Source organism: Dermacentor silvarum, chromosome 2 (assembly GCF_013339745.2).
Source record: "Dermacentor silvarum isolate Dsil-2018 chromosome 2, BIME_Dsil_1.4, whole genome shotgun sequence".
Taxonomy (NCBI): Eukaryota; Metazoa; Arthropoda; class Arachnida; order Ixodida; family Ixodidae; genus Dermacentor; species Dermacentor silvarum.
Genome location: NC_051155.1, coordinates 131,988,440 through 132,012,737, shown reverse-complemented (window position 1 = coordinate 132,012,737; position 24,298 = coordinate 131,988,440). Strand labels below are relative to the sequence as shown.

General features: G+C 49.7%; 1 protein-coding gene across 1 annotated transcript in view; it reads left to right on the top strand.

The window, feature by feature from the left end:
• LOC119441100 (uncharacterized) overlaps positions 1 to 8,776 on the top strand; it is a 30,216-nt gene extending 21,440 nt beyond the window's left edge. The window contains exons 3-5 of the mRNA XM_037705797.2: positions 1,148 to 1,221; positions 4,392 to 4,478; positions 8,557 to 8,776. Coding sequence (XP_037561725.1) covers positions 1,148 to 1,221; positions 4,392 to 4,478; positions 8,557 to 8,678 — 283 coding nt within the window. The 3' untranslated portion in view covers positions 8,679 to 8,776. The remainder of the gene's footprint in view (positions 1 to 1,147; positions 1,222 to 4,391; positions 4,479 to 8,556) is intronic.
• The last annotated feature ends 15,522 nt before the right edge of the window (positions 8,777 to 24,298 follow it).

The window sequence follows — 24,298 nt, the reverse complement described above, 5'->3', positions numbered from 1 at the left end:
AGGAGTGCAATCTCAGTCCTGGCGTTTTTATTGAAAGGCACGGTGATCTGCACCTAACATTTTTTCAAGGTCTATCTGGTAGCCACGGTGTCGGGAGAGCGTTTACCTCGCCAAATGAGCTTTCACAGCTGCGCTAGCGTGTCAGGAATAGAATTTCTGCGGCCGTTGCGCACAGCGAAGGTGGCTGTCTAGCAAAGCACAGGACTTTTTTTTTTAATTAAATGTATTTAAGGAGAGGTTGGTGCCTATATGTGGCGCCCGCTACTCCTCTTCTCTTGCATGATAGTTGTCCTCAGAATGTTGTCAAAACTCACAAAAATGGACTAATAACCACATGTACGAACGTTCACGTAGAAAATCCTAACTGAAATATAAATAAATGTTCGCACTACAAAAGAGTGCACATAACATAAATACTCACAAAACTGAAGTGTTCACACACAACACATGAGTTCACAAAGCATAAATGTTCTCAAAACCAAGTTCACAAAGATGATGTTGGGCACTTGCGAATTAGGTCCCTCTTGAATGCCGTGCTCTAAATACAACAGTCTTGTGCGCAGACACAAATGCCACATGAACACGAAGACACAGTAAACATGTAATCAAGAGTGCCTGCTAATAATAACAATACCAGCAATAACTAATATCCGACTCAGTATTCTTAAGCACAGGACTTGGTGCAAGGTCGCCGTGTACAGTGTGTCGTGTGCCATTAACCTACGAGATGTCGTTGGTCGACCAAAACGTGAATTGTCCAACTCGGCAGATCGCCGCCGTAGTCGGGGCTGCAGACCGGCGTTCACGGCCACCCGCATTTTATCGAGAGAGGGGCGCTGAATTGACGGGGAAATTATAGGGACGTTGAATAATTAAAAGGTGTGAGACGCCTGTGTCAATCAGCCGTCTATTTTACTCGCTGCGGTGGCTTAGCGGCTATGGTGTTGCATTTCGATGGGGGCGAAATGCAAAAACGCCCGTGTCCCGTTCATTGGGGGCAGGTTAAAGATCCCCTGGGGGCCAAAATTAATCCGGAGTCTCCCACTACGGCGTGCCTCAGAATCAAATCGCTGTTTTGGCTCGTAATGACCCATAGTTTAATTCAATTCAACTCAGCCGTCTCGTCTTTATTATTTTTGCTTCCCAGGGGGTATACACGTGCCTACTGCGTCAACATTACTGCAACCGAATCTGGAAAATTCCTCTTCGGTCCTTGTGACGGTAGGTACTGATGCATGCACTTTCTTTTAACAGCGAAGCTGTTTAAGCCAGCCGTAATTTGTGGTGCGTAGCCGTGGTAGCCATGGCAACCCGGAGTAGGAAGACGAGGAGATGCGCACGCGGTCTCCTCCTCGCCAGCTCCCTGCCTTCCCACCCCTGCCTCTCTTCTCTCCGCGGCGCGCTGAGCCAATGCCACTTAGAAAAAAAATTTGCCGCGTATCTGCGTGCTTTGCTGCAAATGTCGTCGAAAGACGATAGTCTTCTGCCGGCCGTACTACATGAGTGCTGGTCTGATCCGCGGCCGCCCGTGACTGCTGTTCTCGTACCATTTCCGTCCTGGCATGAAGGTTTGTTTGAACAGATTTCATTTTACCGCATTATTTCATCAAGCGGCCATTTATGTTTTGCCCTGCCTCAGACAGCGCTTCCTTTATGTTGAATCGGCCGCATCTGGCTGGCATTGATAAAATTGAGGAGGCGCTGCGTGAGACATGGACGCCATCTGGCAATACATCGGGAAACATGAGCTTGTGTAGAGGGTTTCCTTCCTCCATGGCAGAGGGCGCTCGTCGGCGCGCAGTCGGGGAACGTCGTTCGTCGGCGCGCATAGCATGGCATTTTCAGTGCAGCTTAAGAAACTAGGGTCTTTAGAGTTACGTATCTATGTATTTTCTATTAAAGGAACACACCTCCTAATACTTACCTAGTGATGTTGCGCCTCAGATATGCGTAATATTTACTTTGTGATCGATAACGTTCACAAGTATGAACAGCTGTACCAGTTTAAGTAGTGTGGGCGGTAAGCAAGTGGTCCAACTTTGACCGGGTGGCTGAATCGGGTGACAGACAGACAAACAGACAGACAGACCAAATTTTCAGCGTTTAAGTTCCCCAAGAAAGACTATCGTCTTTAAAAAAGTTTTCTAGGTGGCATTGGCTGAGCCAGGAGAAAAACAAACAAGAAAGCGAAAGCTTGCACTAGGCCGCGCAAAGCTCAAGTCACAGCGAAACTGGCCGATTGATATCGAGCGGCTAGCCTCCAACGCGTTCGACGTCGCCAAGCAGCAGCGTTCTTGGCACTGTGCCAACCTTGGTTAGCCTACCTGCTGTCGCTCGTAGGCGCCGACACGTCCAGCGCTAGTCACGCGAAATGTCGCCATCGCGTTCGGCGTCGCCAAGCGACAGCGTTCTTGGCACTGTACCAAACTTGGTTAGCCTGCCTGCGTTTGTGGCATGCCAGGAGCGCTGTCCCTCGTAGGCGCCCACGCGTCCAGCGCTACTCACGCGAAATGTCGCGAAAGGAAGGTACCTCCGAAAATGATCGCTCCAGAATGCCTTCCTACACGCATAGTTAAGTTAAACCAAGTTAAGACCTAGCAGCAGCCAAGCTCACACCTAGCAGTAGCAGCCAGAAAGCTTCGCTGTGCCTAAGTTTTGCGCGACCGAGTGCAAACTTGCCTGATTTTTCTTGCTGGTGCCGTGCTCTCCAAACTTTCGTTGGCGAGTGTATCAGTCCATTGCCTTTGTTTTGTCGCCTGTGTTTCTGTATACCCCAATGGTTTCCCCCGATGATATAAAAGCCAGCCATGGTTAAATAGTTAAGCTTCCGCCGCTTCCCTCGAGTATTGTTGCTCCCAATTACCGCGATAACGTCATTCAGCTAGTCGCGCCTCTTCTCTGCGAACAGCATCGTTGCATGCAGGCGTAGGTGACCACGCAGGACCACGGTCAGTGACGTGTCTCTGCACGTCGCAAGACTATATCGGTACCGACGGGTAACCGTCGCCGAAGTTACGAATGTAACAGAAACAAAAGTTCGAGGACTCCCGGCAGTCTCACTTGATTAATTGGCTTGCATTTCGGCCTCTTGACGGACCGTTATTTTTTTTCTGTTGCTATCTTGAGCTTTGACGCAATAGTTCAGCGGAAACCCGCTAGGTGGACAGAAGTAATTAAAAGGAAAATGAGACATCCACCCAATAGTAGTAATTGCTACAAAGGAAACCCATACGGGTTCCTCGAAAGAAAAGCCTCGCAGTTGAAGAAAAATTCGTCTTGGTCCGGGACTTCTTGAGCAGTCTTCTTTTATTTAAAATTTTTTGCTGGTTATCTGCCGCTCTTCGTTTTTTTCCCCGTTTAGTTAGGGTCATTTTGGTGTTATGTTGTCTAGCGATGGGTTTGTCACCAACTGATGTCTACTTATAGTGGCCTTTTTCTTTTCATCAATAAATCTTTATTCCTCCTCCCCCTCCTATGGCGTTCTACTCATGGTGAGCACGAAGTCCCGGGATTCGTTTCTGTAAAAACGATTGTCTCTCAAAGCCCTCTTTTTTGGCTTGTGACGTTAACTCAATCAATGAATGAATGAATCAATCAATAATCAATCAATCAACTTTTGTAGCCTGTTTATATTCCCCACTTTGCCATCATTAATAAACGAGATCTCACGAGTGACCAGATATGCGTGCTACCAAAATTTACGGAAGCACCGTCGTGTCATATAGCATGCTTTACAAACTGGTGTGGTGGTCTTTCGTGGCACTAAGTTTTGAGGAATAACGTGAGAGAAAAACAGATCAACAAGAAGTCCGTCACAATTTCTCTTTCGAATAATAAATATAAAAACAAAGTTGCTTATTGAATATCGAAATACAGGTAATGCTGACGTATATACTACGCGAACTGGCATGCACACACGCTTCAATGATATACAAATTTACAGGGCGACTGCGTGCGCCGCTTCAGCCCCATTGTGTTAACCATTTTGTACTTTCAGGTTGATCATGACTTTCGTTGCTATGAGATTCTTCTTATGTGAGGTGGAAGCCTCGCATATTTATGCAGTGTTCTGTACTCATCTTACTATAAAAACAGACTTGTAAACTTGGAGCCTTCGCCCCGGAAAACACGGCATGGGCTGCAGGGAAGCCTCTATGGTTTCACGGCCGGGGGCCAGGCATTGCTCGCGAGCCACATCCGACCCCCGAGCTGCTAGTCGCTTACTGTTTATGCATAGTACTTTATATGTAGAATATATTGGTGGCAGCTCATGTCCATCGTCCGTTCTTACTTGAAAGGCAGTGCGGGCCCCACTGAGACATGTGCGCTACCGGTTTTCGTAGCGGGGTTTCATCGTTTCATGCGAACACAAACGTTTCTTTGCCTTTCAGACAGCGAGGCACCTGGCATTGCTCAGATGCTTTTCTTTGACGGCCACAGCTGTTATGGCGGTAGATTCCCGCTTTCCGGCACTGACCGTAAGTGAAGCACATTCCCTCGTTAGTAGTGCGAAAGCGATTGTAATTAGTGCTTTTCTACTCATATGGTTTGTCGGCTGCCATAAAGATGACCCACAGGATTCCTTTAATAGAGTGAGCCACTGTGTCACATGGAATGACCACGAGATGCCTGGCGCTCGTGACAGATGGCGAGGTTACACTCATACAGTAAAACCTCGTTATAACGAAATTGGAGGGGTAGCCAAAATTCTTCGTTGTCTCTATTACTTCGTTATATCCATTATTGCCCTTTACTACAAATTGAGTATATGCCCAATTGGGTTCGCAACTTTAAATATGCATACAAGAAGACGTCTTGACTTTGAGGTCCACGGAACCGCTACATGGTCACGTATGCGATAAATTTTTAATAAAACAGGAAAAGAATCTTCCGCGTACGCCACACACGACTTTCTAGCTCCTGACGCGACTGCCTTTACGATAGTTGCCTTCTCTCGCAATGCAATGGTCATTCGTTTTCGCTTTCCACATGGGTTGCCTATAGCGTTGTGAATCCGGCGAAACGGTGTCGCGGTCGCAGAAGAGAGCTTGCACAATGTTACGACAACAAAGTCCGTCGTAGTCGAGCAGCACGTGACACAGCGCGCAGCGCCGACTACGCCGTTGGTCCAGGTTCATCCGCTGCTCTCACGTGCGGCTCTACCGTGCTATCTAGCCACCATAATCCGTGCGAATGAAGAGACCAACGAACTTTGACGCGCCGGCTTGGCTTGGCTGACTCGTGGCGTCCGAGACTCGACCAGCGTCGATGCGACTGCGGAGGCCACGCCTAGCTGCGACAGCCGGCGCGGCGGACCACACTGAGAGAGACAAGTGGGCTGCACTGGTCTTTCGCACCGCCACTCGCAGGCAGTGACTCACCATCGCCATCGCACTTCCCTTTCTCAAGGTGGCGCATGTTTGGCGCACCTAGATGTAGCCTCCGAGATTGCACCGATGCAATCTTGGAGGCCACACCTAGCTGCACCAGCCTGCTTGGCGCCGCAGTGAGATACAGAGAGAGAAGTGCGAAGGCGATAATGAGCTGCTGCTTACGCGCAGCTTTTCTCAGCGCTGAGAAAGATCAGTGTTGCTCGATGGCATATTCAGCGCGGGGACGCGGGAGCTTGACCTACACCGAATGTATACCGAAGCTCGCGTAAAGCGATGCATTCGGCGTGTAAGGGTCAGGTATGTTTGCCTTTTGGGGCAAATCTATTTCGTTATATCCATTGGCAGGACAAATCTGCTTCTTTATACCGAGGTTTTAAGTACAGGGATCTCGATGAAAATTTCAACAGGAATTTCACTGACTTCGTCATAACCATTATTTCGTTATATCCCGTTCCCATGTAACGATGTTTTACTATTTGTAAATATGGTGATTTCGTGAGAGTTAATTTTGCTCTGATTGCGGCAGCCTCAGAAATGATACAAATTTTGGTTTTATGAATCATTCTTCTTTTCTTTGGCAAAGATGTGAGCAAAGGCTTTTCCAGCTTCCCTTATACCCACTGTGCTCGCGCTTGATCATTCCTGTCGGCGACGTCGCATAGATGCCTCTTTCCTAGCAGAAGCAAAGCAAGGTAGTCAGCAATTTGAGCTACATTAAGGAAAGGCAAGGAACGAGACGGTAGCAAAGTCACAATAATTAAAAGCCAACAGACAATGACACCAAGGAAGGCTTAGGGGAAATTATTTGCAGTTTTTAATTAAAGTGTGTAAATTACATGTAAATGATAATGAAAGTGAATGAAAAAAAATTATGCGGATCCCACGAAGTGTGGGAATCGATGTGAGCTAAGCTTTCTGTTCTGTGTGCCTTGATTGACGATCATTGGTGGTGATGTCTATGGCGAATGTTTAAATTCATCAGCGTTTTGGTGTAATACTAGAGTGGTCAGATGGTGTTCAACGTTACTTGCGTGCACCACTTGTGTTGTTTGCTTGGAGCGTTGTTGTGCGCCGGCGAGAAGGTTGGCACTGTCATTACTTCCCACGGCATACCGCACCTTGGCAAAAGTGTTAAACAATAATTAAATTATGAAGATTTACGTGCCAAGCCCACAATCTGATTATGAGGCCCGCGGCAGTGGCGGAATCCGTTTTAGTTTTCGTCACTTGGGATTCTTTGACGCGCACCTAAATCTCAGTACTGCTTCATCTGCGCTGTCGCTCGGCTCATCACAAACATCAGCTGGTTCCTATACCGCTCACAAGAACGAATGCTGCGCGGCAGCTTTAATCGATTGCTCGCCACATCACACTTCTGCGATGGAATTCACCGGATTTTACCAACTCACGTTTGCACTCTCTTGACCCTAACTTGCGACTTCGCCTACCACCTGGACTCTCCCGTCGTGAAACAACTTTACTGTGTCGCATGTGGTTGGGTGTCGCATTTGCCAACGCCTATTCAGTTCCTAATAGGGATGGCCAACAGTGCGGCCTGCAATTTGTGCGGGTGCGACGAGACTCTCGAGCACCGTCTATGTCACTGTCTATCTTTTGACACTCAACGACGTAATCTCCAAGCTAACTGAACCTGTTAGATAACAGAACGCTCTCGGAAGAAAAGATTCTTGGGCCATGGCCTATGCATTCTTGCATGCAAAAGGCCACAAAAGCCCTTCTGCAGTTCGTGAAGAGTACTGATTGTACGAACGCTTGTGACAGAGGAGATTCTTCTGTGACTGCCTCTGCAAATTACTGACTCTATTTTTTTCTTATCTCTCCTTATCTATTCTTTCCCTTTCCCCCTCTCCAAGTGTAGGGTAGCCAACCGGGCAAGTCCTTGGTTAACCTCCCTACCTTTCCCTCTTCGCTTCTCTCTCTCTCTCTCTTAGTACGCGAGTGTTTTTGCATTTCACCCCCGTAGAAATGTTACCATTGGTGTAGGCTCGTGAGCATTCACCTTTAGGGGCAAATGCCGCTGCCTTCTAAAGTTGTACCCGACTGTAGGAGGAGTTGGTTCTAACCGCATTCTCTCTTTACCTATTCTATCTACCTCCGCTCTGGACTGTTGCACATTAGTACAAAGGTAAGCGCTGTAGTTTCTGCAATGTTTTGTGGGGAGTCACGGACAATTACAGCCGTCGAAAGGTTGTGGTGAGACCCAGGGAGCTACAGAGCGCATTGTGGCGACGTCATGGAATACTCAAAGCGAGTTTCTCGCGTCGCCTTTTCTCTGCCGCGCTCCTATCATGTGTATACACGCTCTGAACGACGGCCCGACGCGGCTTGCAAGACAGCGACAGCAGCGGCAGTGGAAAAGTCGAAGGAAGATTCAAAGAAAGCTTCGCCTTAAAACTACTGGCCGCAGGTGGCATGCGAACCCACCTCATTGCCTTACGCGTGCGATGCTCTCACAAACTGATCTACCGCGACGCCATTTTCCCATCCACTTTCTGCAGTATTTATGTCTGTCCACTGAACTAACCTTGGAAGTGTTTAGCCAGTGCCACCACTCACGGCGAAGGTAGTGTATGCAGAACATCCTATCTATTGCAGGCGTCAGGTAGTACGTGAACTTTTGGGCGGGGGCTACTAACCAATAAACCATCGTATGCTACCTGAAGGAATCAAAGCTCCAGGATTCGAGACCCTCGCTACGTAACGAACGAGAAGAAAAAATGCAGCCAGTTCCACGAAATGGAATCTATTGAAACAACGGAGCTGTGGTCGTTCTGTTACTGCGATTGTCGCGTATGTTTCTTTTTTTTTCGCTTTTTTTTCTTTTTGCGATTAGCCAATATTCCTTAACTATATGGACGTTGAAGTCCCCAAGGAGGATGAATGGAGTGCTTCTATAGCACTCCCATTCAAACCATTCAAATCAACTATGAACTCTTTGGTCTTTACCGCTAGACCCGGAGCCAAGCGGACGCCGCTCGTATCTCAACCGAAGATTTTGCATGGAGGCTGCTCTGTATCTATGTACGGTATACAAAACTGGGCTTTTTAGGCACTACAAAATTGCGTTGCAGTTTGCCTTTAGCGGGCTCAGATATAGTATCAGCTCCCTTCCACAAACCCTTATTTCTTTGTTCTTCTGCAGAATGCATCATGTGGGTGAAAGAAGAGTACAAGGATTCCGTGTCCGACGAATGCCTGCAAAGCTATGACCAGAAATGCGGGTCCGAGAAGTACAAGCTGTACGATCGCGAGCAATGCGCTTAACGCTGTTCGACAGCTCGTGCTCGGCACGGTTTGCGTAATGACGCAGAAACGTCTGCGGTTTTGTCCGTTTCTGTAGGCTTGAAAATAAAATTACTTAGAATTCGGCCGCGCTGCTTGTTCGGTCTTGTCATCGCATTTTAATAATGCTGACAATGAGCACGCAATCATTGAAAGTGTCCCTTGATGCCTTCGAGCGGTAATAAAAAAAGAATTAATGGAACTCATTTAATGCTGGCCATACAGTAACAATAAGTAGGCACCCAGAAATGAAGCATTTCCTCCGAGAACCGCGCACTGGCAGCACAGCCTCCAAGAGCATGATTGAAGGCTCTACGTTAAGCTAGCTATACTTCTGGTCTGCTTATTCATTACGCTATCTGTTTCATTTGTTTTTTTTTTCGCAACTGCAAGGTATACCATGTTTGTGTCTATTTTTTTTTTAATCCGAGTATAACTTTGAAAGATGGACGGTGGCTTCTTGTGCTGGATTTCTCGAAAAGGTGGACATTACGTGCAGGCGAACGCACGCAGAATGAATGATTTACAAATTCATAAAATTTTATTGATTAACTCTTTAAAGGATCACTTTTGCGCCATGGTGGAATTGAGGATTTTATTCGGCGAGTTCGCGAATGATACGTGTTTAAATAATGAAATTCTGAGGCTGGCACCGATTTCGATACATCCAGCGCAACGGTACGCGACGGTCTGCATAGGTGTTCCAGTAAAATTTGTCTAACGTTACTTAACGAAAGGTTTTGTGAAAGAGGTTACTGCTACAGCAGTGATACATTAGTTGCAAATGTGGTGGCGCTGCTCTGAAAACTTGGTCTCTCTAAACTAGCTCAAAGTGGACGTAGTTCGTATCTTAATAGCTCACCAGTGCCATCAATCGCAACGTGCGCCTTAAGATGCTGAGTTAAAACGTTCTTCAATGAAGATTTGCACGTTAGCTAAAGATTCACCCTGATTTCTCATGCAATTATTCTCTGGTAGAATTTCTCAAGGCGATAGTTCAAAGTTACGTTCATATTAGAAGCAAAACCGGGTGAAAAAGAAATGTGTGTTCAGTATTCCAACACATTCAGTATTTCATGTAACCTTGAGTGTAGCGATATCCAATAAGCTTTTTTACTAAAATAAACGCTATTACGTAAACGGCTTATATTTCCACACTCGCTCCGAAATTTTCGCCCCATTCGTAATGACTGACCCTTTGGTTACGTCACAAAAACATGATCGCTTCCGAAATCACTTCTCCGTGTCGGTGGTATGTGGGCCGCCTCTCTCCCAAGTACGAAAATCGTCCCACATTAGGAAATCGCCCCACGGCCCCCCTAGATACTATACTGGGCAACTTATGCGTATTACTTAGGCGAAATTATTCACATTTGTTTCCGTTAAAATGCAGCTACATCAGCGTTGTACGCCCAGGCGAGGAATACGTTTCCCAGTACAGACACAAATGGGGCAAGAGAGATCTATCGATGTGAATTTTTTCGCCAATGCATGTGTCTCGCAAGACGCGTCACAGCGTGTGTAACTTAAGTCCCGTCAGGCGTATCCCCACACTCAGTCCAGTTCGTACGAACACCGAGCAATGCACTGCGTACGAATACGGAGTGAGTGGCATGTAAGAAATTATGCCTATCCCGCGCAATGTGTGTAGGAATCTGTGTCAATGCGAAGCGCGTGGTCGCACAACGAATGCGGTAATTAATGGGTTTATGTTTTCACTTTGTGTGTGCTTCGCTTGCGCGTTCGTCGTCTGCTTACTCGCCCGTTCTATTCTTCCTCTTAAGTTTCCTTCTCGCGCTTCGCTTCTGGTGGCGATGCGACGGCGTTTAGCAGCAGCGCGACAACGCTTGCGCGATTAACTTTTTCTCGCTGTTCTTGCTCGCTAAAGAGGCCATCGCGGGAGCAGATGCCCTCTGAGCGCACGGTATATGCGAAGCCAACCTTAGTGCAGCAGAATCGCTAATGCCTTTTAAAGTACAACGCAGGACACACCAGAGCAGGTGTGACGAGGAAGCGCACGTGTGACACGGTATAAAAGACGCTACATTAAAGCCCCTTGCTATGTCAGCTGTGTACGAGAGAGAGGGGGAGGGAGGAGAGTGACGTGATACCCGCTTGCCACTGGTTTTGCGAGCGTGGAGCGTAGTACTCGCGAAGACGCGGAGGCTTCCCGGACGACGACCACGATGGAGCTAAGAAAACTCAGGGAAATAACTAAGCAATGTGTTGCATACTGCCGAGCGCGCGCACCGAAGATGTAGGTGGCACCGTGCGGAGCGGGACTCGGGTAGAAGAAAGCGCCAGCGCTAACGTAACAGCTTTTGTGACGCCTATTTTTTATCGCGCAAGCATTCTAGGGGCGCTTCCCTGGAAAAGCTGTCCGTCTGTCTGTAAAGTGCAACATAATGAGCTCAGGGACTCCGGAACCGGGGGCTCGAGCCCCCCCCCCCCCTCCCCCCTTCCTCCGCCTCTCTTGCCCGCTCCCCCTTTCCTGCCTTGGCCCTGTCTACTACTCGTAGCTGGCATGTCGAATAAACAAAACGTTGGTGATCAGTTCACCCCTCATCGTGTCTCTCATTTTGTCTGCCCCTTCTCTCTGATGATGCCGGCAAGTGAAATTGGCAAAAAGCTGCGTTTGATCTATCCTCAGACAGGTCGGCGACAAGCTTTGGCGTGGACCCCACATGCGGAGCTGGCCAACTTGAAGCCCAAGTTTTCAGTGAGAAGCGCCTGTCGGTTCCTTTAACTTTTCTTCAAACAAATTTATCCTTGCTGTGTCTGGGCCGTCGAGAATACGTTCGACACAGTAGCAGGGGTAACGCTAAACTGAGACGCAGACAAGCAACGAACCGAGTATTGGGCAACCGATGCACCGCACCCTATACTCCACAAAGTTCGCTTGAGTGTAATACTGGTATGCTAAGTGTCTTAACGCACGCATTTGGCATGTACCGGCGACAACGCGTGCAAATAACTGGAGTAGACGAGCACAATGAAAGTATCCGTTTGCTCGGCGCAGTATGTAACACCAACCTACGGCGTCGATGGCGATAGCAAATTGATGGGCAGCTAGACGAAGTAAGCAGTTTTACAGGCCGTATAAACTTGCTAAACATAGGCATACTAACTAAATGAGCAAGCATGGTGTCACGGTAGCACGAGCAAATATGAACGCATCTCACTCGATGGCTGCGGAAATTCGCTGTCAAAACACTGGTGTGAGTAAGCACCGCAGCAGCAGCTAGCGAATTGACCTTCGTGCCGCCACTTGCATCAGCGCTAACTAAGCCGTGAAAACAGCGCAAAGCGTACTCTGTCCCTGTCTCAGATTGCTTTTAGGCTACGTTCACACCTGGTCTCGAAGAAGGCGGAAGCGGCAAGAACTTCGAAAAGTCCGCCCGCCTAGGCGGAACAATGGGCGCAAAACCAGGCGGCAAGCCAAAATCGGTCCCGGACCGATTTTTTCGCCATGGCGAAACGAAACGTGGCGGAAAGTCATTGCGCTCGACCGGAAGCTGCACTAGCATGTACACATCCCACATCCGGTCGTAAAATTGAACATGACAGCCTACGCTGTCAGGGTGGCACAACCTAGTCAGGCTCTCTCCGGGCCTTTTGTTGTGCCTCCTGAGCCAATTTGTATGAAAATTGTCTCGAATAAAAGAGAAAGAAAGAAAGAAAAAACGAAAAGTGTAGCCTGCGAGGCTGATCGACGCGATCAAGAGCCACACCTCTTGCTGTAGGACAAGACTGGTGCTAAAAGGTACTGTCAGCAATACTCGCGTTGTATTAAACGTCGCGCGACCGGATGTGCGGCAAGGAAGTCTTGGCGTGACCCAACTTTTCTCGCTTTTGCAACGCCACACAAACGCTTCCGAGGTGTCCGCTTCTTCCGTTATTCATTGTCCATTTCTAGGACACAACTAGGTAGAAGTATGAAACCCATTTCTTCTTCCACTTCCGTGGCAGACAAAAGTTGGGTAGATTCCTCGCTGGCGCTCCGTAATTCTCCTCGCACGGGTGCGGTATGTTGCAGAAGTGGCGGGGCGCTTCTTTTCGTTGCGGGGTGCTTTTCTCCTCGCGACGATAGGTAGTTCTTTTTCTTTTTTTGCCCAGTACGGCTCCAAGAGGGCACATGTAACCGGCAAACGGAGTACACCTGAGATGGCCTCAGGTGCTCCGATTTTTAAGCTTTTTTTTATATTTACGGCCAGCATTCAAGACGATTGACTAACACTGAGAGTGTGGGTGAACATTCAGCGGGCCAGGCGCCTTACAGGTACGACATTTCTTCTTTGAGGACTTGCCTATTACCCTGCCTCTACGGTGGTTGGAAGCCGAGAACATCGCCACGAGCCTTGTGCTCGTCCAAGTGTTACAGGCCACAATAATGATACTACAAGTCATAATGGAAAGCCTGGGGGCTCGCAGGCGCCACAAAGCTTAATAAAACCGGCACGTTTGGTTCTTCGCAACTCGGAAACAACTTTGGCGACTTCAGGGGTAATGGCTGACGGCGAACTCGAGAGCAAGAAACCTCGTCTAGAGGACAGCAAGTACGACGATAAAACACCGAATTATAGGCTAACTGATGAAGAAGATATGGGTGAGGATGCACCGTTTACTTTGGTCCCGTACAAGAAAAAACGAGCAGAAGGCATCCCAGTTGTTTTTCGCCCAACAAGCGAAGGTAGTATACTTTCTGGCAAGTGAACCCCAACCGAGTGTCTGCCGAAATAGTTTCCGCTGCCAAAGAAAAAAGTTGCAGTGGCTTAGCTCGGCTATGCCAGGATATACGTAGCGTTAGCAAAGGTTCAGCGTCAAGTCTTTCATGTGCCATAGTCTTTCGCACACGTCGCACACATATCCAAACGGATTGTTTACGAAGTCCGTCTGGAAGGTCCGAGTCGCACTGGCGCTTTCGCTGAGTTTCACAGTATATTCAGTCGATCGGCGAGCCTTGACGTCATCGACGGCGTTTTGTTGTTGCTGCAGGGGTGGTCGGGCACGTCGCTCAGCCTCCTGGCGACGCCGCTTTGCTAGACGTTCGTCCCTTTGCTCCAGTGTCTCCGCAGCACGTTTAGCCTTCTTCTGTTCATTCCTCCTAGGCTCAACCGCTAATTGCCAGGCAACTACTTCGGGATCCGATGAGTCAAGCTTCTCCGTTCTTCTGCGCTGTTGAGCAGCATTTGCGCTCTCCTTCTCCATGGCTATACCACACTGGCAAACGCCAGTCAAAAGCGCAGCGGCTCCAGCGCAGTGTCAGACGGCGACTGCACAGCGAGCGCGCCCCGGCACCAGTGCGTCTACCACGGCTACGACGTCACTCCTCTGGAATGCGCAGACCGGCGGCGGTGAGTCGCGCGCGGCGGCGGCGGAGTGCGCGAGAGGTGCCGGCTCCGGTGGCTCCGGTGCTCAAGCCGTGTGACATCACTGATCCTTTCGCATGCGCAGCACGGCTCTTGATGTGCCGCGCGAAACGGGCTTGGCTAGGCCAGTGTAGCTAACGCTACAAAAGTGGAGTCTTTCAGGACGACCAGAGATGGAAGTTTCAGCGTCCTGCAGCGTTGCTTCCTTGGCATCCGCAAAACGCCTTCTGATGCTTTCAAGTGTAGGTGGCCTAGAAGTCAAGCTCTTCATCCCAGAGTCATACACGCGAGATGTAGGGAAAGTAAAACATGTGCCTCTGCAATATACAGACGAGCAACTCCTATACTTTTTGAAAGATGCTGAGGTTATATCGGCACGCAGGCAGATTACCGCCAGGAAGATGGAGCAGTGACGTTGCATCCACTTTACACGGTAATTCTGACTTCAAGAGACCAATCAAGAGGATCATAGTCAAGTCTTATGCGTCAATGCTGCGGAAACCCACGCGACAACAGGCAGAAAGTAATACACCAGAAAGCTCCAATGTTCGCACACATCATTCTCAGCGACCTTATGCGCCTCCTGCAAAATAACACCAGCTAATAGCGACCATACCACCGCATCGGCGACGCAACTGATTTTGCCAATGCTTTTCGCAGCTCTTATGTCAATCTTATCTGCTCTGCCGGAAGCAAACAACCTACCAGAAATGAAAGCCTTGGTGCCTCTAGAAGCACTATTGTGTCAACAATCCGGGCCAAACCTGCGGCAAGCTGTACATGCAGAACCGCTACAAAAATGTCTCCATATTTCAGTGGAATACCAAGAGCAAGAAGTAGTTTAATGATTGGAAAATGTAGAGAGGTCGGCTGAAAAATGGAGCATCTGGCCTGCTACTCTACGTAAGGGAAGGGGAAGAGGGGAAGAAAGAGGGTCACCATGGGGGATGATAATGGGAGGAACGAGGTTAAAGGACAGATTGCATAAATGTTATCACAAGCGTGAGTCCAGGCCCGTGTCGCCTAAGAAACGTGAGGAGGAGGAGGAAGGAAAATAAGAGGCGAAAGCCAGAAAGGTTAACCAGGTTAAGTGTCCGGTTGGCTACTCTGCACGGGGGGATGGGGTAAGGGCAGTAAAGATGAGAAAACCAGAGAAGATTAAAAAGGAAGAAAACAAAAACAAAAAAGAAAAAAACACGTCTGTCCGCACAATTCTATAGTTTTTCATGAAGTCCTGTTTCTTTCAAAAAGCGTACTAGCGCTTTTAAAGCAGTTCGTTCCGACGTCGGCTGGGACCATGGACCAAGAATTCTGGCTTCCGTAAGGGGACGGCTGTCTATCTTGTCGAGCGTGGTTCTGAGGACTTTTCTTTGTGCACTAAAATGACTACAATCACACAGAAGATGTGCTATCGTCTCTTTGCACCCGCAAGTTTCACAATCTGGACTTGTGGCCATTCCCATCAGGTAGGAGTACGCGTTGGTGAATGCTACTCCAAGTCTTAGGCGACAAATGAGAGTTACCTCCCGTCGTGGTAAGCCATGTGGAAGGCGGAACTTCAGATCAGGATCCAGGGAACAGAGGCGCTGGTTATTAAAGTCCGTTGAATTTCAGTGGGCTAACGTAAGCTCGCGAGCAAGCGCACGGAGCTTTCTTGCTGCGTCTGTTCTGGACATAGGAATAGCGACGCAATCGGTACTGGTATGTGAAGATCGAGCGGCTGCGTCCGCTTGCTCGTTTCCAAAGATACCACAGTGACTTGGCAGCCATTGAAAGAAAATGTTATGTCCTTTGTCAACTGCCTGATGGTAAATTTCGCGTGTGTCCGCGACAAGTCGTTCGTGGGGTCCACGGCGTAGTGCAGAGAGCAAACTCTGGAGGGCGGCCTTGGAATCGCAGAAGATAGACCATTTCTGGGGCGGTTCCTGTTCAATAAATTTCATTGCTGCACACAGAGCTGTAAGTTCGACAGCCGTCGTCGATGTCAAGTGCGATGTCCGGAATTTTATTACTGTAGATTTTGCTGGGACAAATACTGCAGCTGCTGAACTGGAGTGCATGACCGACCCATCTGTGTAAACATGTAAGCGGTCACTGTGGACTTCACGTAGTAGCAATAATGCTGCCTGCTTCAATGCTGCTGACGGCATTTGTGCCTTCTTATTCACGCCTGGAATGGTGAGGCATATTCGAGGTGAATGCAGAGACCACAATGGTAACGAAGGCCATGCTGCAGGGGCGTAATTCGATAGTAGCGATGCTCCGTGTATAGTCAGGAGACGGCTAAAACTCGTATGCGGCCTAGTTGTTGGCAGGCAAGCAAGATGGTGAAAGGGCGTCCTTGCGACATGTCGAATGTGCACTCTTAGAGCGTCGACTGCAAAGTATGTTGATACAGGGTGGTCACATGCTATGGCGATTGTGGCCGCTGTGGATGCACACTTAGGGAGGCCGAGGCACGTCCGTAGAACTTGGGCTTGCATACTCTGGAGTGTTCGAAGGTTCGTTTTACTGGTGCTTCCCAGCACGGGCAGGCTGTATCTTAGGAAGCCCATAAATAATGCATGGTACAGCTGTAGCATCGATTCCACAGACGCACCCCAAGACTTTCCGCCGACAAATTTGAATACATGTGCTATTGCAGTCAACCTCTTTTTCATATATGAAATATGTGGCGTCCAAGACAAATCACGATCGATGATGACTCCAAGGAAACGGTGTTTTGTTTCGTAAGCAATTCCTTGTCCATTTATGCGTATAACACATGGAGTCATTGTTTTGCGCGTAAATGCGACTAATCGGCACTTTTCGGAGGATAATTCTAGGCCTTTCATACGCAGATAGGACGACGTTTGTGTGACCGCCTTCTGCAGTCTCGCTCGTATCTCGTAGAAACGTGAAAAAGCACGCATTGCCTCTATCGTCTGCCAACTCTGTGGCCCTGCGCCTAGCAAGAGGTCCTCCGAGAGTGGTCTATTTATAAATGCTTCAAGGTGGCTGCCAGTGTCGGTCTTTTGCACGCATACTCAGGGCACACCACGAGCACATGGTCTATAGTCTCTACAACACCACACACTGAACAGTCAGGGGAGTCTGTCCGTCCAATGAAGTGCAAGTATTTGCGCGTGAAAGCGACGCCTAATCGCAGTCTGTGTATCAGGCATGTATGAGGGCGTGGAATTCCATGCAGAACAGGAAATTGCATATCGGGATTCAGCCTTATAAAGCGGACGTGACCAGCGTCTGGCTGGGCCCAGTATGTTCTCGTCGCACTCCTCATTAATTTCGACAGGAGGCATGTGATGTCCGGTCTAGAGAACGGCACTACAGTTCGCAGGCCATTGCTATGGGCGCGCCTTTCTTCAGCATCGGCCATCTCATTACCATTGAGTCCACAGTGTCCCGGGATCCATTGGAACACTATTGGATGTTTTTCTTGAGCGCATGAAAGTAGATCGGTCATATACAGTGCCAGAACCTGATATGCGGTGTGGCATAGGAAGCTTCCCAAAATTTGTTGCGCGGGTTTTTAGTCCGTGAAAATGCGCCACTCTTGAGGTCTTTCCTTACAAATGTGGCGAATCGCTTCACGAATAGCCATAAGATCTGCAGCGGTTGATGTAGAATCATGATCTAGAATGAAACCTCGAGTCACCTGCTGGGCTGGTATCACCACAGCTGCTGTCGATGCCTTTGGTGACACGGATCCGTCTGTGTAAACATGAACGTAGGTCTGGTATTCTGACCAGATTTATGCCAGCGCAAGTTTTTGAAGTCCGTTAACGGGAACCAATGATTTCTTTAGTATGCCGGGGACATGCACGCATACCCAAGGTGGAATCATAACCCACGGTGGTTTGACCGGGTGATATGGAAGGGTTTAGCCTGATGTTTTTTGGGGTAGATGGCAGCGGAGTGCACTTGTGAAACTGCTGTCCGGCCGCTCATGTACAACCGACGTCAATGGATGGCAATGGTGTCGTGTTAATAAGCGTAGATAAACACGAAATGGTTCATGGGACAGATATACCAATAATGGGCATACGCGGACTTCCTAAATTGTGCCTTTGTTGGAGGCAGGCCGTTGCAAGCCGAGGCATATTTTGAGTGCCTGTGCTTGAACGCTCTCTAATGTCCGTAAGCAGGAAATACTCAAGTTTGAGAGTATTGGGAGGCTGTATCGAATGTAGCCTACAAATAGAGACTGATAAAGTCGTAGTAGGGAGCCTTCCGTGGTGCCACATTTCATGCCTGCTACGAAGCGAAGAACATGGCAAAACAGATTAAGTTTTTGCTTCAACATATTTACATGCCTCGACCGTGACAAACCGCGGTCAATGATAATGCCCAAAATCTGTGGTGGGTTACATAAGGTATTATAACACCGTTAATGGTGATCGGATAGCGGCAGACGGATTTGCGCGTGAATGCAACCACAGCACATTTCTCAGCAGCTAAGAGCAAACCCTGACGCCGTATGTATCGTGAAGTAGATGACACAGCCCGTTGTAATCTCGCACGTAGTTGTGGGCGTGTTGTACCAGAAGCCCAGATGCAGGTGTCTTCTGCATATGCACTGATGTGTATGTGAGCTGGAAGTTCGCTCACCAGGCCAATCAGTGCCACATTAAATTATGTTGGGCTGAGAACTCCTCCCCGAGGAACTCCACGGTATACCTGATGATGATAAATCTCTACGTCAGGCGTGAACATGTAAACGAAACGGCCGCTGAGGTAGCTCACAATCCACAGGTGGAGCCGGCCGCCAATGCCCAAGTCATCTAGGGCATCGAGAATGGCTTCATGAAGGATGTTGTCGTAAACTACTTGTACAATACAACTTTCCGATACTTCGCATTCAAGAGGCGGGAATCAGTGACAATTTTCGTCTCTCGAATTATGTGATATACAAGTCGTCTCGTCAAGGTGCTGTTAGCTGAGTGCTCCTGTGCGTTAGAAAGGACTTTATATCTTATCAAATTCAGTCAAGCGATTCAGACTTCCCGGAATTCATTGCATATAAAGTATCCTTTAGTAAGTTGCGCATAACAGTGATTAGTCTACATCTACAACCTTCAGGCCGTATCTCAGTGGAAGCGCTGGTGGATACCTTCAAAATACTAATTCTAATGTACCGTATTTTCTCGCATATAACCCACACCAAAAATAGGAAAAGATTGCTTAAAAAGTGGGGGTGCGGGTTATCTGCGATGATTCGCGAAGGGAGGGGGTTGGGGTTGGTTTCACGGCAACGCGCGGCCTGCCGTGCAGCGTCCGCGTTGTCCACATGCCTATCGATCGACATCGACGTGTGGTAAGCCAGCACAGGATATAGCCAGATCCACATCCATAGTCGGGTTAGATGCTTTTCGCACGCTTTTCGCACGAGTCAGGTGCCGTTTCTTGCAAGCCCAGTTTGCACAGTTGGCCAGCATTGTTTAGGCATCACGAGTGTGCCTCGACGGCAGTCTTTCACAGTGAAAGAGAAACTGAAGATCGTAGCCGCTGCTGAACAAATCTGCAACAGAGCTGCTGCGAGGAGGTTCCGAAGACGATTACGTCTTTGAGAGCGGCGATGAAGCCTCGGATGGCAGCAGTGAATCGGACGACAGCACTGACAACGTTGCGGCAGTCGTTTTGAAATAAATTTGTTTGGAAATCGAAATGATGACTGCGCGTAGTTGTAACTTCCTAGTCCTCATTTTTTCGGATACGCGTGCGGGTTATACGCGAGGTTATTTTTTTCTTTCTCGTGGAGTTCAAAGTTAGGGGTGCGGGTTATATGCAAGGGCGGGTTATACGCGCGAAAATACAGTATTTATATATGGAGACTTCAATGCACACAACATTATCTGGGGCAGTGATCGCTGTGATGCACGTGGTAACGCTATTGAGTGCGCTATAGACAAATGCAACTTGACTGTACCAATCGATGGATCGCCAACATTTCTTCGTGGATATAATTATTCAAGCTACATAGATGTTACTCTGTGTTCCCAAGATCTAGTGAATGGTGTGGGATGGACAACCTATGTGGAAGCGCGCGGAAGTGATCATTTTCCCATCCTTATGAGTGAGTGAAACAACTTTATTTACGATCCGGCATAAAGAGAGGAAGGGATAGGGGAATTAAAGCAAGACACTAGCGTGCTCGAACGTCCCGGAGCAGCAACCTACTCGCGTCAAACCCGTGGGGGCGCCGCTTTCGGCCTCTGGCGTTCCAGGATGCTAAGCACGTGCTGGACCACGTATCTTTGGTTGCCTGGCTCTCGGCTAATGATCTTGCTGCTGATGGCAGTTGGCATTGCTGCTTCTTGGTTACCCGACGGTGGCGCACAGTCCCAGAGGAGGTGTCTCTGGGTGGTGCGTGCCTTCTTGCAGTGTTGGCATATATCCGTGGTGTATACCTCCGGGCAAACGTGCTTTGCCCAGACGGGGGTCCATATGGCTTGTACTTGCAACTGCCGTAGTGTGGCTGCTTCGCTGCGTTGTAGGTCTCGGTGAGGGGGTGGGTAGAGGCGTCTGCTCATTCTGTACCACTGCAGAACGTCGCCGTAGGTTGTGATGGAATAGCCTTCGTCTTCGGCATCGGGTCGTTGTGGCTCCGAGGAATGCGTTGACGGAGACCCGCGGCTAGTTAGCGCGTCTGCCTCCGTATCTGCCTCCTCGTTACGGTTCGGGCCCGGGTCCAGCTCCCCGGCGTGCGCAGGGAACCACTTGACGGTAACGTTGGTTTCCGGTCTTGCTATCGGTGAACATACTGGTGCAGTGGTTCCATAGACGTTGTTTGTAGCAAAGTTGACTATTGCCGGCTTCGAGTCGCTGAGGACCGTGTGGCAATCCGGGATCGCTAGTGCCAGTGCGATTGCAAACTCCTCGGCTTGCGCGGGCGACTTGCACCATATGCTTCCCGACGATGTGAGTACTCCGGTGTCTGCAGCGATGACTGCTGCTGCGTACGTGTTTGGCCGGTGGGGATACTTCGCCACGTCCACGTAGTACGCGCGCGGATCGTTGGCGTGACCCTTTGTGAGGGCCGTGGCTCTCGCCATTCTTCTTTCTTTGTGTACTTCCGGATGCATGTGCTTCGGTAAGGGTGGTACCCTCAGTCTTTGGAGAACGTCCCGGGCTAGCTGCTTTGCTACTTCCGGGGTCGTCGCTGGCGCGTTGATTCCGATGCGTTGTAGTATCGTTCTTCCCGTCCTGGTCTGGGACAGGCGGTGATACTGCGCCGTTCGCTGGGCTTCTGCGATTTCTTCCAGCGTGTTGTGAACGCCCAACGCGAGCATGCGTTCCGTGTTGGTGTGGGGGTATAGGCCCAGGGCCGTCTTGTACGCCTTTCTGATCATCGCGTCAATCTTGATCTTTTCCGCCGCTTTCCAATTGTGGAACGACGCCACGTAAGAGATGTGGCTGACTGCAAACGACTGGGTGAGTCGTAGTAGACTGTCTTCTCACATGCCCTGGTACCGCGTGGCCACCTTCTTGTGTAAGCGGGTGGCCAGCGAGAGCTTTGCGTGGAGCTTTTGTACCGTCACATTGTTGCGGTTCAGGTCCTGGAGGTGCAGCCTCAAAACTCTGAGCGTCGCACGTGCGGTATCGACCTTCCGTCTTGGGTTACCACGTTGATATGCTGCGTTGTCGGACGTCGCGCACTTTGCGGTGAGATCACTAGCAGTTCCGACTTGGTTGGTGAACATTTGAGTCCGGTGGGTCGTAGGTGTTCTTCTACGGCGACGACGGCCTCTTGGAGGGCTGCCTCGATGTGGCTGTCACTTCCTCCCGTTGACCACAGCGTGATGTCGTCCGCGTAGATCGTGTACTTGATGTTTCTAACACGTTCCAATCTTCTTGCAACGCCTATCATGACGAGGTTGGACAACAGAGGGAAGATCACCGAGCCCTGCGGGGTCCCAGTGCTCCCCAGCTGCTTGAGCGGTAGTTGTAGTTCTCCTGCCACATAAATCACCCTAGCATGCACAATGATATCAGGCATTACAGCAGACTAACCAACTGGAAAGCTTTTCGGTACCGCCTAACGGATCAAATTAGTCAACATACAACTGCTGAAAATTTTACAGAATTTTTGCAGGATAATGTGAACATACGCACAAACAAGGTCTCAATTCCAAAAAGATTATGCTGCAGTTGACGGAGAGTATGAACACATAAGAGCCATCAGACGCCGATCCGAAAGAGCGTACCGATGGAGCGGAAGCTTAGAAGCATACAAAGACGCTGAGAAATTTCACAATGTAATACCCAGACGCATGGAAAACGATTTCTACGGCACTCTGTCTCCTCACACGTCTGTCCCAATTGAGAAGAAGTTTATTGGCGGTGTCCTTCAAGGACGCTGCGAGTTCCAAGAACGGCGAGGCAGCGTGAAGCACCGTCTCCAAAGACAGCAGCAACCAACAGCGCGAGCAGAGCGGGCCGAGAGTTGGCGATGCCGCTGGACGGAGGCGCGTCTTCTTCTTCACAATCAACCCCGCAGAAAAAGAGCCATCCTGGCGACCTAAGAGGTTGTTGGCAGAGGGTCATGGTAGGGCTTGAGACGCGCCACGTGGACGACGTCACGTCCACGCCGGCGCATGTCGTCAGATGGAGAAAGTGGCTCGATGAGAAAATTCATCGGGGACGTTCGCTCCAAGACGCGGTATGGTCCTTCGTACATTGTAACGAGTTTTCAGGAAAGGCCTGGAGTTTGGCAAGGAACAGCCAGCCATACAAGAGATCCTGGGGCATACGTGGAACTGGGCAGCGAGTCGGCGCGGCCTTCCTTCTGGCGCTGTTGTTCTTGTGACGTAAAGGCGCGCGCGAGTTCGGCTTGTCGGGCAGATTCGTACACAGGTGGGCACTCGGAAGCGTCAGGGCGGTATGGAAGGAGAGTGTCGATGGTATGCAATGGCTCCCGTCCATATAGGAGGAAGAAAGGTGAAAATCCCGTTGTAGCTTGTATGGCGGTGTTGTACGCGAACGTTACAAAAGGAAGTACGCGGTCGCAGTTCCCATGATCAGATGCCACGTACATCGGGAGCATGTCAACGAGAGTGCGTATAAACCGTCCTGTGAGCCCGTTAGTTTGCGGATCGTAAGCCGTGCTCGTTCGATGAATAATGGGGCATTCCGAAAGCAGAGCTTTGATGACCTCGGAGAGGAAGGCGTGACCTCTATCACTGAGGAGTTCTCGAGGTGCGCCATGCCGAAGGATGAAGCGATGCAGGACGAAAGAGGCTATATCCCGCGCTGTAGCATTCGGTAGAGCCGCAGTTTCGGCGTAGCGTGTCAAATGGTCCACAGCAACTATGATCCACCGATTGCAATCCGGTGTCATGGGAAGCGGACCGTAGAGGTCAATGCCTACGCGATCGAAAGGTTCGGCAGGGCATGGAAGCGGCTGCAAGGTGCCAGACGCACGTAAAGGTGGTAATTTGCGACGTTGACAGTGAGGGCAACACTGAACAAACTTTCGTACAAAAGTGTACATTCCTCTCCAGTAGTAGCGATGGCTTACACTTTCTTAAGTCTTAAATACTCCGGCGTGGCCACATTGCGGATCGTCGTGAAAAGAGGCACAGATTTGGGATTTTAAGCTGCGGGGAATGACTAGTAGCCATCTACGGTCTTGGGGAGCGTAGTTGCGTCGGTGGAGCAGCTGATCACCAATGGCGAAATGAACAGCTTGGAGTTGGAGGGATTGGGTTACAGGGGTGGTCGATGATCCAGAGAGATAGGCGAAAAGAGAAGCGATCCACGGGTCACGGTGCTGTTCGGTGCCAATTGAGTCAAGGTCAAGAGCTGACAGGGGTTGAGCGCAAGTGGTTCCGCAGGCCGAGTCTGGAGGTAGAGGTGAACGGGACAGGGCGTCTGCGTCAGTGTGCTTGCGTCCGCTGCGGTAGACGACGCGAATATCGTACTCCTGGAGTCGGAGTGCCCAGCGTGCTAAGCGAGAGCACTGCACGGGCCTGATTTATCGGCCCGAGCCCGGCCCGGGCCCGGGCGTACATTACCGAGACCAGCCCGGGCCTGGCCCGGGCCCGTGGTTCAAAGCCCGACCCGGGCCCGTGTTACTGAGCCAGGGCCCGGCCCGGGCCCGGGCGTTTATTACTAAGCTTAGCTAGGGCCCGCGTGTGCATGACCAGGCCCGGCCTGTAAGAAAAAATTCTTTTTTTTACTTACAGATTGTACCGTATCTGTCAGCCTCACCTTCTCGAGGTTTAATCAGCTGCT